The sequence below is a fragment of the Polypterus senegalus genome, chromosome 6, assembly GCF_016835505.1.
Source record: "Polypterus senegalus isolate Bchr_013 chromosome 6, ASM1683550v1, whole genome shotgun sequence".
Taxonomy (NCBI): domain Eukaryota; kingdom Metazoa; phylum Chordata; class Cladistia; order Polypteriformes; family Polypteridae; genus Polypterus; species Polypterus senegalus.
This window is the reverse complement of record NC_053159.1, coordinates 179,538,410-179,557,227: the sequence shown is the minus strand read 5'-3', so window position 1 is coordinate 179,557,227 and position 18,818 is coordinate 179,538,410. Positions and strand designations below refer to the sequence as shown.

Sequence of the window (18,818 nt, the reverse complement as noted above, 5' to 3'; positions counted from 1 at the left end):
GTCGTGTTTTCTAATTCTATGAGGAAACAACAAAAGGATACGAGCAAAGGTGAGATTACAAGATTATTTATCTAGACATTCAGAAAGCATTTGATAAGGTGCCACATGAGAGAATGGGCATCAAACTAAAAGAAGTGGATGTTCAGGGTGTGGTGTGTAGATGGGAGCAGAATTGGCTCACACACAATAAGCAGAAGGTGATGGTGTGATGACCCTCATCAGAATTGACTGATGTTAAGAGTGGTGACCAGCAGGGGTCAGTGCTGGAGCTGCTGTTGTTGTTATTAATATAAATAAATGATTTAGATAGCAATATAAGTAGTTCAAGTTCAAGCACTTTATTGTCATTGTGTAACACAACAAAATTACTTTTTGTGACGGCCCCAAGGTGCATTTAAAGAAAAGTCAAATATTTCCAAATATGTTGTATACAGTGTTAAGTGATCAAGTAACCAGAGCAAAATATTATTGCTCACAATAAGCAGCATAAATTGTTCTTGCACCTGTTAATGAATAGTACATTACATATTCTATATTGTAATACATTAGTATATTGCACATTAACAATATAGCTTATTGCAAATGTTCAATTAAAAATGATCTCAGACTAATGAGATTCAGAGTTCACAAAGTTTATGGCAGATGGGAAAAAGCTCTTTTTTAGTCTGTTTGTGCGGATTAACCTGCCTGACGGGAGGAGCGCAAACAAAGAATTTCCAGGATGAGTTTTGTCCTTGAGGATGTTTTTGGCCCTTCTCACATAGCCAGTCTTATACGAGAGTTCGAGTGATGGCAGTTCAGTCCTCTGCTGTTTTTACGACGCGCTTGCAGGGCTTTTTTAGCAGCCTTGGTGCAGCTGTTATACCTGCAGGCCATCATGCAGTTAGTTAAGATGATCTCTATAGCGCATCTATAGAAATTAACCAGCAGCTTCTGAGGCAGGTCAGCTTTCCTTAGCTTCCTGAGAAAACAGAGGGTGTTGTTGTGCTTTCCCTTTTATAGCCAAGTTGTTGTCAGCCCAGGACAGGTCCTCCAAGATGGTGACTCCTAGAAACTTAAACCTGGAAACTCTCTCCACAGCATCTGCATTGATTGTTATCGGACTGTGATTGGTCTTTTTAGTGGTCCGAAAGTCCAGAATAACTTCTTTGGTCTTTTTGGTACTTAAGATCAGGTTGTTGGTGTTGCACCATGCTGTCAGATCCTGAGCCTCTTCCCTATATGCAGCTTCATTGTTCTCTGTTACAAGCCCAATGACAGTCATATCATCAGCAAATGTAACAATAATGTTTGATTGGTGGATGGGTTGACAGTCATGGGTGAAGAGGGCATAGAGAAGGGGACTTAGTACACATCCTTGCGGCACACCAGTGCTCAGGGTAAGGGTGGAGGATGTGTGTTTGCCCATCCTGACAGACTGGGGACGGTTGGTGAGAAAATCCAGTAACCAGTTGCATATGGACGGAGCAAGTCCTAGTGCATAAAGTTTTTGGATCAGCTGGTTAGGTATGATGGTATTAAATGCAGAGCTGTAGTCAATGAAGAGCATCCTAACATAGGAGTTGGGATTTTCCAGGTACGAGAGAGCAGCATGTAGAGCAGTGAAAGGCAACCTTTTTCGAGTTGTGGCGCACTAAGTCCAAAATCTTTCTTTCACGGCGCACCTGAGGGACTGCCCATAAGTCGTGACGACACAATCTATGGACAATCGCCAATAAAAACAGTTAATTTTACAAGTTTGAAAGACATTTTATTAATAAAGGAATCAAAGGATAAATCTTAAATTTAATTAATGTGAACGTTGAGATTGTTTTTCAGCACATATGAGATTTTCGAAAGACAGACGCACATTTCCTTGTCGATCATTTGAAGTCTCTCGCGTTTCTTAGACTTCATTTCCGTATCCGTACAGTGAGCGAGATCTTCTAACAACGAGACTTTTTAAGTCTCACAAGATGTTTTTGACACCACTGATGTTGATATTATGATGAATGGTGAACAGCGAAAATTTTAACTTGCATTCAAAATAAATACATTCGTTTATTCAACAATCTGATTAACCGTTATCTGTTTTTCCAACATAAAATATATTTTTTTAAACATTATTTTTTTAATCAACCAAAAGTTCAAAAACACTAGCAATTTAAAATATTTTACAAAAGTTTTTGTGGCACCCCTAGAAAATTCCACGGCGCACTGGCACCAGTTGCCCGACAATGATGTAGAGCCACACGGATGGCATCCTCAATTGATCTGTTTGACCGATAAGCAAACTGGTGTTGGTCTAGATCAGCTGGGATGGAGGCTTTGATGTGGGTGATTACCAGTCGTTCAAAGCACTTTTAAGTAACAAGCTGGTGAAGTTTGCAGATGATACCAAGATAGGTGGATTGGCAGAATATTTGGAATCTGTTATATCATTGCAGAAGGACTTAGACAGCATACAGGCTTGGGCAGATTTATGGCAGATGAAATTTAATGTTAGTAAATGTAAAGTATTACATGTAAGAAGTGAAAATGTGAGGGTTGAACACACAGAGGGAGGTCTGAAAATTGAGAGTCCACCTTATGAGAAGGATTAGGAATCACAGTGGACTCTAAGCTGTCAACTGCCAGACAGTGTTCAGAAGCCATTAAGAAGGCTAACAGAATGTCAGATTATATAGCGCCTTGCTGTGTGGAGTACAAGTCACAGGAGGTTCTGCTCAGCTTTATAACACACTGGTGAGGCCTCATCTGGAGTCCTGTGTGCAATTTGGGTCTCCAGGCTACAAAAAGGACATAACAGCACAAGAGAAGGTCCAGAGAAGAGCAACTAGGCTGATTTAGGGCTACAGGGGATGAGTTATGAGGAAAGATGAAAAGAGCTGAGCCTTTACAGTTTAAACAAAAGAAGATGAAGAGGAGACCTGACTGAAGTGTTTAAAATGATGAAGGGAATTTGTGCAGTGGACCAAGACGGTGACTTTAAAATGAGCTCATCAAGAACACGGGGACACAGTTGGAAACTTGTTAAGGGGAAATTTCACACAAACATTAGGAAGTTTTTCTTTACACAGAGAGCCACAGACACTTGGAATAAGAGACCATGTAGTGTGGTAGACAGCAGGACTTTAGGGACCTTCAGAACTCGACTTGATGTTGTTTTGGAGGACTTTGGTTAGGACTGGCGAGCCTTGTAGGGCTGCATGGCCTGTTCTCGTCCAGATTGTTCTCATGTTCTAATGTTGTATTTTAGAAATTTGGAAGCAAATGCACTACACGCTTGGATCAAAAACTCAAACAAACTCATCACAGTACACGTAAAACACGGCAACTCCACGAGAACCACGTTGAAGTTTTTGTTTGTTGACCCCATTGACTTCAGTCGATAAAACTCTTTTCACACAAAAGCACTGACATTGTTGCAAGATAAAAAAAAAAAATACATCAGTCCTCACAAAAGTCCTTCTCCCCATCTTGGAGTGCACACATACCTCAGTATGGAGAGCCCGGGCTCCTTGCAGGTGGTCTCGTCTATCCCACAATTTGTTCCTAGGGCAGCCATGTCAAGTCGATTATTTTGTTGTGCGATTCAAGTAGTGGTCTTGACGTTTAGATCAGGTCCTTCTGCATACCTTTAATCTGCTGTGGAAGATAAAACAAGACAGGTAATTTACAAGGAGGGAAAGCTCAGCAGGACTCTGTTCAATAGCCTGATTGTCGCTGGCCTATACAAAATGGCCAATTTCGGGGCAGGTCGGTGATTTTTTGTATCCATAAAACATCTTCAAATAATTTGGTGCCCTGCTTCTGCCTTCTCAGTTGGGGGCAGGTTGGTGGTAGTAGATTTGGGGGGGGAGGGGGGGGTTAAGGGGAGTTGGGTAGCAGTGTCAGCATATATAGTGACATTGAAGACGCCAGGCCTGTTCGTCAAGGTGAACGCTGTCTGTGGTCTGTGTAGGCAAACTTGACCATTTAGGAGAGGCCAGTCCTCCCCGGTCAGAAATGAGGAAGGCTTTTCTTTTAACTCTTTGAGGGATGAATATTTTTTCCAAAAGTCTCAGATTTCAGAAATGCACACAAAGAAATGGTTTCATACATAAATCAATATAAAATGGATTGTAGTGACCTCCACGTCAGGTTCGAAAAAACAAAAGAATAAAACAGATGGACAAAATAAAGTTCAGAAAATAATTTACTTGAACAGTAAAGAAGAAAAAAAAAACCCACAGGGTTGTAACAGCAAAAAAAATGAACGTCTTTAACTTTGAACTATTTACAATCTACTATATTTCTCACATATTTGTGGCCCTGAGGGACACCGTGTCTGCATGGGTTTCCTCCCACAGTCCAAAGACATGCAGGTTAGGTGGATTGTCTCTAGTGGGTGTGTGTGTGTGTGTGGTGCGTGCCCTGCCCTGTGTTGACTGGGATTGGCTCCAGCAGACCCCCCTGACCCTATAGTTAGGATATAGCGGGTTGGTGGTGCAGTGGGTAGCGCTGCCCGGGTTCTCCCTGCGTGGAGCTGGCATGTTCTCCCCATGTCTGCATGAGTTTCCTCCCACAGTCCAAAGACATGCAGGTTAGGTGGATTGTCCCTAGTGTGTGCTTGGTGTGTGTGCGTGCATGCCCTGTGGTGGGCTGGCGCCCTGCCCGGGGTTTGTTTCCTGCCTTGCGCCTTGTGTTGGCTGGGATTGGCTCCAGCAGACCCCCGTGACCCTGTAGTTAGGATATAGCGGGTTGGTTGCGCAGTGGGTAGAGCTGCTGCCTTGCATGTTCTCCTCGTGTCTGCATGGCTTTCCTCCCACAGTCCAAAGACATGCAGGTTAGGTGGATTGTCCCTAGTGTGTGTGCCCTGCGGTGGGCTAGCACCCTGCCCGGGGTTTGTTTCCTGCCTTGCACCCTGTGTTGGCTGGGATTGGCTCCAGCAGACCCCCGTGACCCTGTAGTTAGGATATAGCGGGTTGGATAATGGATGAACGTAACTTTTGTAAAAACAATATTTGTCCTTTATTTCCTACCCCGGTCGTGGTTAAATCTCTTTCTCACAGGACGTATAACGCTGTGAAGGGGGGGCTTCTGAACGCACGTTAAAGAGATGCGATCGGTTCATCTACTATCTTGCTGCTGCTGCTGCTGGCGAGCTGTGTGTTCTGCTTGTCACGCTTTACTCTTTTAAAATCCTGTACAGCAGCTGTAAATTTTGCCACTTAGCATCTCTAGCAGGAGTTTTCGGGGTGAGGGCTGAATGCACGTTGTTATATTGATTAGTACACAAAGAAATCTCCAAATACTTTCTTTATTATAGAAAAGCCTCTCTCATACAATCTCCTTCCGGGAACCCTCTCCCATCGCTCTCCCAGTTCTATTTATATATATATTTGTACAGTGCCCCCTACTGCCCAAATTAAATAACATTAATACCACAACATAACACACGCTGAGGAGAAGCAGTCAATCATCTGCTGGCTTTCTGGCAAGCTGCGTGTTCTTCTGCTTGTCGTTGTTTTAAGAGCTGGGGGTACCTGAAGTGTGTCTGCCAAAAGCATTCCACCAACTGTGAGATTAGATATCCATGAACTTGCTTTAAATTGTTTGTAAGTAGGGCGTGATGTGCAAAAGTCGCCATCTCACGGGTTTTGCTTCCTAAGGTTGTAATGTCTAATCTCGCGTGTCATCAAAGTGTCTGTCTGAGTTGATCTGGTCTCGATCACTTTGTTCAACCCACCCCATGGGGAGGCGCGCTTTGCTCCTCCTTCTTTGTATCTCTGCCGCTCATTGGAGGAGAGCTGAACGCACGCTAAGGAGATGCGGACGGATCGGCTACTGGCTTTGTGCTGCTTCTGCCAAGGTGCGTGTTCTGCTTGTCACGCTGCGCGTCGATCTTTTAAAAGCCTGTACAGCTGCTGTCCTTTTGTCTCACTGCCTTGTCTCGCAGGACGTCAAAATGTCTTCTGAGAAGATCACGTCTCATCTCTCTGGTCTCCCTGCCAAGATTTATTTTTTATGTTACTCATATCTTTAGCCCGACATCCACATCTCATATGTGTTTACAAAGTGTGTTTTAATAAGTTTACATGTGTTTAAAGCGTGTGGTAGGGATATTTTAAGGCTTGAACTATAATTTTTTTTTTATTTATATGGTCTTTCTATATCGCTGATTTTCACTAATCACTAATGGGTATGGAACGTATCTTCCGGGATAGGTGGGGGATCACTGTAAGGTGTGACGGCCAGGGAGGGCAGAAAAAACAAACAAAAAAAAAAACTCCAGACGTCTGCAGAAGAAAACAAAACAAATAAAACCTACAGAGGCTCCAAGGCCACGAGACCACCCAGCCCCCTGTAGGCATTCTACCTAACATAAATGATCTCAGCCAGTCCTCATGGTTTTCATGCTTTGCATGAAAGAATTAGACGATGAGGGTCATGTTGACCTCTGGCCTTCTGTTCATCAATGTAGGGACTGCATGGTGCTTTGATCGTATGGTGGTGGCGTAGATCGATATTCTCAATTTGCTGAAAACTTGAAAGATGCGACATGCTCGTTTTTTCCATAGTTGGTGAGCATCGTCCCCTGTCTGAGGTGACGTTTACTGTGGGTCAGCTTTTCTTCAAGGACCTCTCTGTTCCTGCTTCCAAGATGCACCACCTCCAGCATGGTACTACCATAAGGGTGGTATTATGCAGATGAGGAGCATTCACCATACGTAGTTCTACCCAAAATGCCCAAATTTTTATCTCATCAGACCCAAGTCCTTTAAATGCTGGTCGGCCAACTCCAGGCAGGCCTTTTACTCTCGAGTGGCTTCTGTCTGGCCACTCAACCATTAACATCTGAGTGATGGAGTCCAGTCCATCTGCCAGGTTCTCCTATCTTAACTACTGACAGTCTGTTAGAGTGACCACTGGGTTCTTGGTCACTTCCCTGACTAAAGCCCTTACGACCTGGTAACTCACTGTGGCCGGAGAGCCAACTCCAGGTAGATCAGAGTTGTGCTTCTCATTGTGTTCTCTTCATGGTCATGGTGGTAGAGAGAGAAACCAACTTTATTCATTCTTGTCCAGATCCTTAGACTGATAGGAAATTGTGGTACGGAATGGCCTCTGATTTAAAACCAATCCCAAACAGCCCTACTTCAGACCAACGGGTGCACACACAGCCTTTTCACGACCGCCCACAAGTAGTGGATGCCATTTGTTTAGCTGAAGCTTGCCAGCTGGGTAGTTTTATGGCCTTCCTGCAGGGGTATGGCTTATAGAATGTCCTGCGCTGAATCATCTTTGCCAAACCAGTCCGAGGAACCCAGACCACCTGAACCCTGAAATAAAATATGCTTCCTGAGTCAGTCCTAAAGTCTAGGGTTTTTTTATTAGGTGTATTAGTTAGAATTAGTTAGTACAACAAGCCTAATGAAACACTAATATTACAGTTCATATGTCTAGCTTATAAATAAGAACATACAGAATAGATAAGTCAGTCAGTCAACCTGCTATATCCTAACACAGGTTTACGGGGGTCTGCTGGAGCCAATCCCAGCCAGCACAGGGCACAAGGCAGGAACAAATCCCAGGCAAGGCGCCAGCCCACCGCAGGGCACACACACACACACACACACCAAGCACACACTAGGAACAATTTAGGATGACCAATGCACCTAACCTGCATGTCTTTGGACTTTGGGAGGAAGCCCACACAGACACGGGGAGAACATGCAAACTCCACACAAGGAGGACCCGGGAAGCGAACCCAGGCCTCCTTACTGCGAGGCAGCAGCGCTACCACTATGCCACTATGCTGCCCTAGATAGATATGTGAAAGGCACAATATAATGATAGATAGATAGGAAACACACTATATAATAGATAACTACTGTCAGAGGTGGCTGGGGTGGTGACCTGGCTGGGACGCCCAGGAGGACCGGAGGAGGGCTTGCGCTCTTCCCAGACCATCTGGGGGCGCCCCCATGCCTTTGGAGCCCTGGACCTCAGCACTTCCGCCACACCATTAGTCAAATATAACACAAGTAAGCACAAAATGCAGTTTTTAAATGATGGTTTTTATTATTTAGGGAGAAAAAAAATCCAAACCTACATGGCCCTGTGTGAAAAGTAATTGCCCCTTGTTAAAAATCACCTAACTGTGGGGTATCACACCTGAGTTCAATTTCCGTAGCCACCCCCAGGCCTGATTACTGCCACACCTGTTTCAATCAAGAAATCACTTAAATAGGAGCTGCCTGACACAGAGAAGTAGACCAAAAGCACCTCAAAAGCTAGACATCATGCCAAGATCCAAAGAAATTCAGGAACCAATGAGAACAGAAGTAATTGAGATCTATCAGTCTGGTAAAGGTTATAAAGCCATTTCTAAAGCTTTGGGACTCCAGCGAACCACAGTGAGAGCCATTATCCACAAATGGCAAAAACATGGAACAGTGGTGAACCTTCCCAGGAGTGGCGGCCGACCAAAATTACCCCAAGAGCGCAGAGATGACTCATCCGAGAGGTCACAAAGACCCCAGGACAACGTCTAAAGAACTGCAGGCCTCACTTGCCTCAATTAAGGTCAGTGTTCACGACTCCACCATAAGAAAGAGACTGGGCAAAACGGCCTGCATGGCAGATTTCCAAGACGCAAACCACTGTTAAGCAAAAGAACATTAGGGCTCGTCTCAATTTTGCTAAGAAACATCTCAATGATTGCCAAGACTTTTGGGAAAATACCTTGTGGACTGATGAGACAAAAGTTGAACTTTTGGAAGTCAAATGTCCCGTTACATCTGGCGTAAAAGGAACACAGCATTTCAGAAAAAGAACATCATACCAACAGTAAAATATGGTGGTGGTAGTGTGATGGTCTGGGGTTGTTTTGCTGCTTCAGGACCTGGAAGGCTTGCTGTGATAGATGGAACCATGAATTCTACTGTCTACCAAAAATCCTGAAGGAGAATGTCCGGCCATCTGTTCGTCAACTCAAGCTGAAGCGATCTTGGGTGCTGCAACAGGACAATGACCCAAAACACACCAGCAAATCCACCTCTGAATGGCTGAAGAAAAACAAAATGAAGACTTTGGAGTGGCCTAGTCAAAGTCCTGACCTGAATCCAATTGAGATGCTATGACCTGCATGACCTTAAAAGGCGGTTCATGCTAGAAAACCCTCAAATAAAGCTGAATTACAACAATTCTGCAAAGATGAGTGGGCCAAAACTCCTCCAGAGCGCTGTAAAAGACTCATTGCAAGTTATCGCAAACGCTTGATTGCAGTTATTGCTGCTAAGGGTGGCCCAACCAGTTATTAGGTTCAGGGGGCAATTACTTTTTCACACAGGGCCATGTAGGTTTGGATTTTTTTCTCCTAAATAATAAAACCATCATTTAAAAACTGCATTTTGTGTTTACTTGTGTTATATTTGACTAATGGTTAAATGTGTTTGATGATCAGAAACATTTTGTGTGACAAACATGCAAAAGAATAAGAAATCAGGAAGGGGGCAAATAGTTTTTCACACCACTGTAGATATATAGATAGATAGGAAACACAGTATATAATAGATAACTAGATATTAATTTGGTATAGTCGGTAGGATAGATAGATTGATAGATAGATAGATAGATAGATAAATAGATAGATAGATAGACAGATAGATAGGAAACACACTATATAATAGATAACTAGATAATAATTTGGTATAGTCGGTAGGATAGATAGATAGATAGATAGATAGATAGATAGATAGATAAGTATAATACACACACACTACAAAAGCTCTAACTTGGCAGTCCCAGCTCCTGTAAGGCGCTATACAGACATATTGCCTTTCCATATAAAGGAGCCCCTGTGCTGTTTCTTGACACTCCTCTGCTGAATGATTTGTTGTTTCAGAGTACTCAGTGTTGGCGTGTCAGAGAGAGGATGTGCAGCATTGTTCATAATGGCACTCAGCTTTGTTTTAATTCCCTTCTTTTTCACTATCCACACTAACTGATCCTGCCCTTTTAATTAGGTTGTTGATTCACCTAAGAGTGAACAGAGTTATTGAAGCCATGAAAGATGTACTTCCCCCTATTAAAGGAATGCAGTCTAAGAAAAAAGTGTCTGCTCTGCCTTCTCTTATATAGTTTCTCTGTGTTACGAGACCAGTCGAGCCTATCAATGCTGTGGACCCCCAAGTACTGTGTTGTCATTTCTACACTGTGTGACTAAAATGTATACAAATAACCTTTAATGAAAGTCTGCACTTTAATATCTGAATTGTCTGATTTGTCATTTTTAACCATGGAGCAGAGGGGTAAATCAGAGGGTCCTGTATTTAATGGCTCACTTCTTTTGTTTTTAATTAATCACACACCCACACACCCACACACACACACACTCCCCCAGTCTGCGAATGCCATAACTTTGACAAAAATGTTCCAGAATTGTCTGGCCGTTCCTAACAGAAAGCTGTAATCTACACAGGAATTTCTCTCTGATTACACCCGACTCATGGAGCAAAACAAGGATTTTGATCAGCGCCTGGGAACAGTGCTTAACCTCGCATTTCGAGACTCAAGAGGACTGGAGTCTGCCTTTAAGGTGAGAACAATTTTCTTTCCATTTGTGGTATCATTACCTGCGGCAGAATTGACTGTGCAGAGTGGTCAGTCTCCTGATGCATCACAGCACTCAGACAACAAAACACATACATTGGTTTGACTTTCAGGGTCAGGGATGTGTCTTTCTTTTTGGTGGGTGGTGGGCTTTAGAGACATGAATAATTACATGCGCTTTATGACAGTCATCATCTGGATATATTATCCCACCTAGACCCCTGCAGATTGCTTTCCCTTCTTTGTTTGCTTCGTTTTTTGTTTTTTTTTTTGTGTGTGTGACAAGTGTTTTATTATATGCGGATGCTCAGGCAAGGCTATGATTGTTTTGATAGCTTTTGCAAATCTTCGGCACGCTCCTGGAAAGGCCGCTTGTCAATCAGCTGTTTGCACCCAACGTCGCCGTGCTGCTGGCCATGTTTGAGGCCGAAGTGAACTGCTGCTGGCAAATCGTCGAGAGTCAAAGGGACAAGGTGAGTCACTTCCAGGGGTAAACCTTTCGGCTTTTCAGTTCAGGCCATTCTTGACCTTTTGGGCTTCACTGTTTTTGGCTTAACTGCAATGCCGGTGCTTGATCCATTTTGTCACCTTCTGGTATTTAGTGGGGTAGCAAGGTGACACTCGTTATGAAAGTGTGACATAAATCAGATCCACTGTTTTGGCTGGATGGTAGTCATCAGCTCAGCTGTCTTCTGTAACTGTATTCCTAAAATTTTAGCATAGTGTGGCCTATAGGGGGCATCCCATGGCCTCCCAACCCCTCATACAACACTTACACAACATGGTTTTGGTGCAAACACTTTAATTTTACAATGCCCTCCAATTTACAGCGAAACCCAGTGGCTTGGTGGCAGGATTGGCACTCCAGCCAAAGTATAAAACCTCACAGGGTTCCAGTGTGGTGCTGAGGTGCCACCCTCTGCTCTCGGGTCCCGATCCAGGTGGTTTGTCATGTGGTAGGTGTGGCAATGTGCTATTGGCGTAGGCTCAGATCCAACTTACACAGATGTTTTCATACACTACTGGATGGTAGTCATCAGCTCAGCTGTCTTCTGTAACTGTATTCCTAAAATTTTAGCATAGTGTGGCCTATAGGGGGCATCCCATGGCCTCCCAACCCCTCATACAACACTTACACAACACTTTAATTTTACAATGCCCTCCAACTTACAGCGAAACCCAGTGGCTTGGTGGCAGGATTGGCACTCCAGCCAAAGTATAAAACCTCACAGGGTTCCAGTGTGGTGCTGAGGTGCCACCCTCTGCTCTCGGGTCCCGATCCAGGTGGTTTGTCATGTGGTAGGTGTGGCAATGTGCTATTGGCGTAGGCTCAGATCCAACTTACACAGATGTTTTCATACACTACTGTATACAACTACGACACGTGTCACTTTCCTTTTCCTTCCACTCCTCCCTGGGGATTGTAGTCTGGCTCTGACCCCCCGAGTGGACGGATTTGGCCCCTTTTATAACTGGACACTAATAATACTTCTGTGGTCAAGGAAGAAGCTCCTAAAAGTAGAGACAGGACTCCCCGGTAGATCACAGAGCCTAACAGTGTTGCCCCACTGGACTGCAACTCCCAGCATTCCCTGCAGGCACATGAATGGGCATACAGGCCCAGGAGTGCTGCCACCCAGTGTTTCAGGAGAGCATATACTCTTAGGAGGCTGCAACCCCAACCATCCGTTTAGTAGACAAGGGTTATTGGGGTTTATCCCGGCCCACCCCTGCCGTCTGTCCCAATAGAAATAATATTTTGCTATTTTCTTTGCGGTGCCCCTCACTAAGGGGGTCATGGGTTTGTGTCCTGGGTCCTCCCTACGTGGAAGCGCTTTGAGTAGTGAGAAATCTGATCTAAAAGTGTAAAGAATTATTAATATTACTTCTACCATATAAATATCTAGCCATACCCCGTGGCTCCACCCGTGTAGTAGTGAAACAGGACAAACTTTAAAAATCAATGAACAAACTGGTATCGCTAGCTAAGCAGAAGCAAGTAACACTCCAAAATGTGGCCAAAGGTAGAGCGACTCGAACGGAGGCTGGCACGTGAGTGAGGAGGGCCCTGCCCGGCTCACCACTCCTGATGTCATGCGTCACCTTGCCCTCGGCCCGCAGCCTCTGTCTTGGATTAGTGCGAATATATCACTCCTGCAAGTGAACTCTGATACTTAGTGTGATGAGGGATGTCACAAAATGAACCGGAATGTTCAAGCAAATTCTGGAAAAAAAAAAATATCCAAATCCATTAAGTAGTTCTTTCATTTGCTAGCTAAGCGGAGGTAAAGTACACACCCCGAGGCTGGCGTGTGAGTGAGGAGGGCATGCCCCCCTGCCCCTCGGCCCACTGCGCCTCTCTTCGTACCGCAAGTGAACTCTGATTCTTAGCGCAATGACAGAAGTCGCAAAATCAACCGGAATGTTCAAGCAAATTCTGGAAAAAAAAAATGGATCTAAATCCGTTAAGTAGATCTCTCGTTTGCTAGCTAAGCGGAGGGGTTCACCGACAAAACCGCGACGGACAAATGAGCGCCGACAAAACCGCGACAGACAAATGAGCGCCGACAAAGTCGCTATCTGGTTTTCGACAAATGCGCGCCGACAAAACCGCAAGAGAGCCCAAGAGAGTGGGACGCGTACGTGCGCATTATGTACACATTATGTGCTAGGTTATAACTGTATCCAAAGATGCTAATTGCACTGAGTTTCGTTCCTCCAGAAGATGTTGGGTCCGTTTTTGATGAACTGAGCGAGAGTAGATCCGACAATCTCCAGAATGTTTTTGATTACTGGGAGGACAATTACGTTGGTCGATTGAGACGCAATCGACGAGCCAACCCGTTGTTTCCAATCATCATGTTTAACATGCGAGAATCTGTTGCTGATCTGCGTGCCGTGTCTCATAATATTGACTTCTAAAATAAACATTATTATATATGCTTTAATCCATCCATCCATCCATCCATTTTCTAACCCGCTGAATCCGAATACAGGGTCACAGGGGTCTGCTGGAGCCAATCCCAGCCAACACAGGGCACAAGGCAGGAACCAATCCAGGGTAGGGTGCCAACCCACCGCAGGACACACACAAACACACCCACCACACACTAGGGCCAATTTAGAATCGCCAAACCACCTAACCGGCATGTCTTTGGATCGTGGGAGGAAACCGGAGCGCCCGGAGGAAACCCACGCAGACACGGGGAGAACATGCAAACTCCACGCAGGGAGGACCCGGGAAGCGAACCCGGGTCTCCTAACTGCGAGGCAGCAGCGCTACCACTGCGCCACCGTGCCGCCCATGCTTTAATCTAGTAATTAATATTTAATGAAACTTTCGCGATTTTGTCGGCGCGATTTTGACGCCGCGTTTTAATTGGCGCTCATATGTCTATCACGCAAATTTCGGGTCACAAAGCGGAGGTAAAGTACACACCCCGAGTACGGTGTGTGCATGAGGAGGGCACGCCCGCCCTTTGCCCCACTGCATCTCCCTGGGTTTCACCCAAGTAAATTGGTACTGCAAGCGAACTCTGATACGTAACTTGATGAGAGAAGTCGCAAAATCAACTGGAATGTTCAAGCAAATTATAGAAGAAAACCCGATCTAAATCCGTTAAGTAGTTCTCGCGTGGAAAGCGGACGGACATACAGACAGGCAGATGTTGGATTTTTTATATATATATATATTGTGACGGATAGCCGGGTCCCATGCCCGGCCGGGACGCCTCTGCTGCATACGTCCCGGGGGAGCCACCATGGACAGTGCAATACCTTCCCTGGTGGCGCCTGGGGGCAGTCTCCCTGGCCGTGGGTCCTTCCTCAGTCTCCCCCGTGGCTCCATGGGACATGGAGTCCACCACAGCCCGGTTGGGAGATGCTGCGGAGAGCCAGCTGCTACAAGGGACGATTTACCAGCCCCACCCGGAGGTGCAATTAAGACCAGCTGGTCAGGCATCTGGAGCACTTCCGGGTGGGCTATAAAGCGGGCCAACCTCCCTTCATTCTTGGCCAGAATCAAGAGGAAGAGGACGAGGTTGCCTGGGAGGAGTGGTGGTGGCAGAAAGGGTTGTTTAGAGTTTGTGTTTTGTGCTTTTGGGACTGTGTTGGGCCTGTGGGACACGGGGAAGGCATGCCCCACGGCTGAAGAGAAAAATAAAAACCCTATTTGTTTTACACGTGCCTCTGTGTGAGTCTGTGCCAGGTCGGGCGCTATATAGCGCCTTTTACAATATATATATAAGAGAGAGAGAGAGAGAGAGAGAAGTACTGACCTGTTTGTAAAGTCGACATTCAAGGCCCTTTATAAAATACTACTTGCCATTCACAGCCCCCTTTAATATCACCCCTTTATGAAATGTCCCTCGTACACATGGGCAGTGCGGCACGGTGGATTTCAAATCCGGAAGGCTGTGGGTTTAAATCCCACTACTGACACCACTGTGTGACCCTGAGTGAGTCACTTCACCTGCCTGTGCCTCTGATTGTAAAAAACAAAAGAAATGGAGCCAATTGGATGAAGGCGTCAGCCAAATAAGAAGGAATAATAGTAATAATATTTCATTATAATTAGAGTTTTAATGAATGCTGCATAAGGGCATGCATGAAAATTTGTAGGCAATGGTGTTGGGAGGCACATAAGATTATCCAGTGTTCAGAAAGTCTTCGGACCCCCTCAGTGTTTTCATATCTTTCACATCTTTCTTTCTTTGACATTTCAGTTCATTTTTTTTCTCTCATCAAGTGATACTCGATACCCCAGAATGACAAAGCGAAAACAGAATTTTGAAAGTTTACTTACTACAGTGGTTTCCAAACTGGGTCCTGGTGACAAAATTGGTGCAGCTTTTTGTTCCAACCAGATTCTCAATCAGTGATAAGAACTGATAATACAGCCACTCATCTCATTTATTAGCTGCTCTTTTCGTTCTCTTTTTGTATTCTGCTTTCAGATGAGCACAGCAGGATGATTTTACATTTACAAACATTTTTGCTAAAGCTTTAAATGCCATCTTTTGTTGTTTTCTTATTTTTTTGCCCTTTTTCGATGAAGTGTGCTTCACTCCCTTCATTGAATCCTAATAATAACAATTAAAGTTAAGCAGAGCAGACACACGGGCAGATGACACCAAATGATGAAGGGCTGCGACTACCTCAGTATCAGAGCCTCTCCTTCATCCATCCAGTTTCCAACCCGCTGAATCCGAATACAGGGTCACGGGGGTCTGCTGGAGCCAATCCCAGCCAACACAGGGCACAAGGCAGGAACCAATCCTGGGCAGGGTGCCAACCCACCGCAGGACACACCAAGCACATACTAGGGCCAATTTAGAATCGCCAATCCACCTAACCTGCATGTCTTTGGACTGTGGGAGAAAACCCACGCAGACACGGGGAGAACATGCAAACTCCATGCAGGGAGGACCCGGGAAGCGAACCCGGGTCTCCTAACTGCAAGGCAGCAATGATACCACTGCGCCACCGTGCCACCCCTCTCCTTCATTAGAAAATAAATAAATAAATAACCAGAACACCTGGAAAGGCAGAATAAAAAGATTGTTAAAAAGTACCAGAAATATTATCCTTCTTAATAATAGGATAAGTGCCTTTGTGTGTCTCTGTGCCATTCCAACAGATGGAGCATCATAAGCATTTTTAGTAATAAAATGCATTTTATTTTCCATTCCAACAGATGGTGTGTCACACACGTTAACACTTCTTTTATGAATCCAATTGCAAATGGCATATAACCGGGAGATATGCATTGTATTCCAACAGATGGCACATTGCAGGCAGTGTGGTGTAGTGGTTAAAGCTTTGGACTTCAAACCCTGCTTCTGTGGGTTCAGGTCCCGCTACTGATACTGCGTGACCCTTAGCAAGTGGATAAAAGTGTCAGCCAAATAAGTAAATGTGAATATTTGTAGCAGTCGAATGCATTGCATTTGTCATTCCAGCAGATGGCGCATCACCAGCATTTGCAGTAGTACATTTTAAGATAGATAGATAGATATGAAAGGCACTATAGATAGATATATAGATATGAATGGAAAGATAGATAGATAGATAGATAGATCTATAAAACAGCATTTCTCAACCTTTAACTATTTGCGACCCGAGTTTTCATAACAGTTTTAATCACGCCCCCCTAACATTTTTTTGATGCATATTTTATTATACCTACTTAACTTTTAGAGACATTTATCTAACTCTATATTTATTTTTCTAGTATCAGAATGTAGTTTAAGTTCATTTGTTTTGGTTTTAATAGATGTATTTTTCATATTTTTGATTCTTGTTTTCTTTTTTTCACATCTTCACGCCCCCCTTTTTGTTACTTCGTGTCCCCCTAGGGGGGCCCACCCCACAGGTTGAGAACTGCTGATTTAAAGAAATCACAATAAGCACATGAGGAATTGAAATGGCAGCTGCTCCCACAGGGAATTATTCCAATTTGTTTAAAGAAAGTTTGCTTGCAAAAAAAATTGCTACCAATTTCTTTCTTTTCTAAACATATTTAGCTACCCGGTGGCCGTGAAATTCTCAATAAAAATATGCCGTCCATCTCTGGCAACCTGAAGTGGTCCCAGGAACTGCGTGAGAGGATTATGAGCCATCTCAACAACTTCAGGCAACTCAGCTTTGTGTGAGTATTTTCTCAAAAAGGGCCGACCTTCACTCAAATCTGTACTTCTGCATGAGACTCCTTACACGATGGGGAAGGCTGAACAGAACATGAAACTTTGATCAGCCTTGCTCTGCTCAGGAGTGATTTATCTGTGGATTCTGAAACCACTCAGTTGTACTTACATGTTATTGTGTTGTAGATACAAGTGTAAATGGATACATGTTTTCATCTTGTTCATCAATCTGCACTCAACAACCCATCATGATGAAGTGAAAATCTGCTTACAGAAAGTTTTACAAAATTATTAAAGTTCATAAAAATTAAATTCCTCATTCATAGAATTATTTAGACCCCTAATTCAGTAGACTGTAGACTAGTAAAAGGCCATTTAGATAGATAGATGGGAAAGGCACTATATAATAGATAGATATGAAAGGCACGATGTAATAGATAGATAGATATGAAAGGCACTATATGATAGATATGAAAGGCACTATATAATAGATATGAAAGGCACTATATGAAAGATAGATAGATAGATGGATGGATTGAGACCCTTACAATGAAGCAGCAGTTTGGCATTCACCATTTTGCTGGCTCAAACAGAAACATTCACTCACTCTTTTACAAGGTAAGATGCCCAGCAGACTCATGTTATTATTATATATTAAGCTTGCATAATATTCACCTGTTCTTGAATAAAGTTTAATGACTATTTAAACGAAGTGTAAAAGTGATTGACAATTCAGCCACAGCAGACGCACAAACCAGCGTGTTTCTTCATTCCGGTCCCAAGCCCAGATAAATGGGGAGGGTTACATCAGGAAGGGCATCCGGTGTAAAATTTAGTCAAATCAATATGCGGACAACAATACAAATTTCCATACCAGATCAGTCGAGCCCCGGGTTAACAACGACCGCCAACAAGGTGCTGGTGGAAATTGGGCTACTGTTTGCCAAAGAAGGAGAAGAAGAGGGTGAAGAAGAGGCAGAAGAACAGGAGGAAGGTGACATCTGGAAAGAGGAAGGAGGAAAAGGAAACCTGGTGGTGGAATGGGGAAGTACAGGAGAGTATACAGAGGAAGAGGATGGTAAAGAATAAGTGGGATAGTCAGAGAGATGAAGAAAGTAGACAAGAGTACAAGGAGATAAGGCGCAAGGTGAAGAGAGAGGTGGCGAAGGATAAAGAAAAGGCTTATGATGAGTTGTATGAGAGGTTGGACACTAAGGAGGGAGAAAAGGACCGATGGGCGAGACAGAGGGACCGAGCTGGGAAAGATGTTAGGGTGATAAAGGATAAAGATGGAAAAGTACTCACAAGAGAGTAGAGTGTGTTGAGCAGATGGAAAGAGTACTCTGAGAGGCTGATGAATGAAGAGGACGAGAGAGAGAAGAGGTTGGATGATGTGGAGATAGTGAATCAGGAAGAGCAACGGATTAGCAAGGAGGAAGTAAGGACAGCTATGAAGAAGATGAAAAATGAAAAGGTCGTTGGTCCAGATGACATACCTATGGAAGCATGGAGTAGTTTAGGAGAGATGGCAGCAGAGTTTTTAACCAGATTGTTTAATGGAGTCTTGGAAAGTGAGAGGATGCCTGAGGAGTGGAT

At 44.1% G+C, this 18,818-nt stretch overlaps 1 protein-coding gene across 1 annotated transcript in view; it reads left to right on the top strand.

Moving 5' to 3' along the window:
- The window catches only part of LOC120530679 (dynein heavy chain 11, axonemal-like), a 645,801-nt gene that overhangs the window by 66,606 nt on the left and 560,377 nt on the right, over nucleotides 1–18,818 (top strand). The window contains 3 exon segments of the mRNA XM_039755100.1: nucleotides 10,448–10,564; nucleotides 10,914–11,051; nucleotides 17,103–17,227. Of these exon segments, the coding sequence (XP_039611034.1) occupies nucleotides 10,448–10,564; nucleotides 10,914–11,051; nucleotides 17,103–17,227 (380 nt within the window).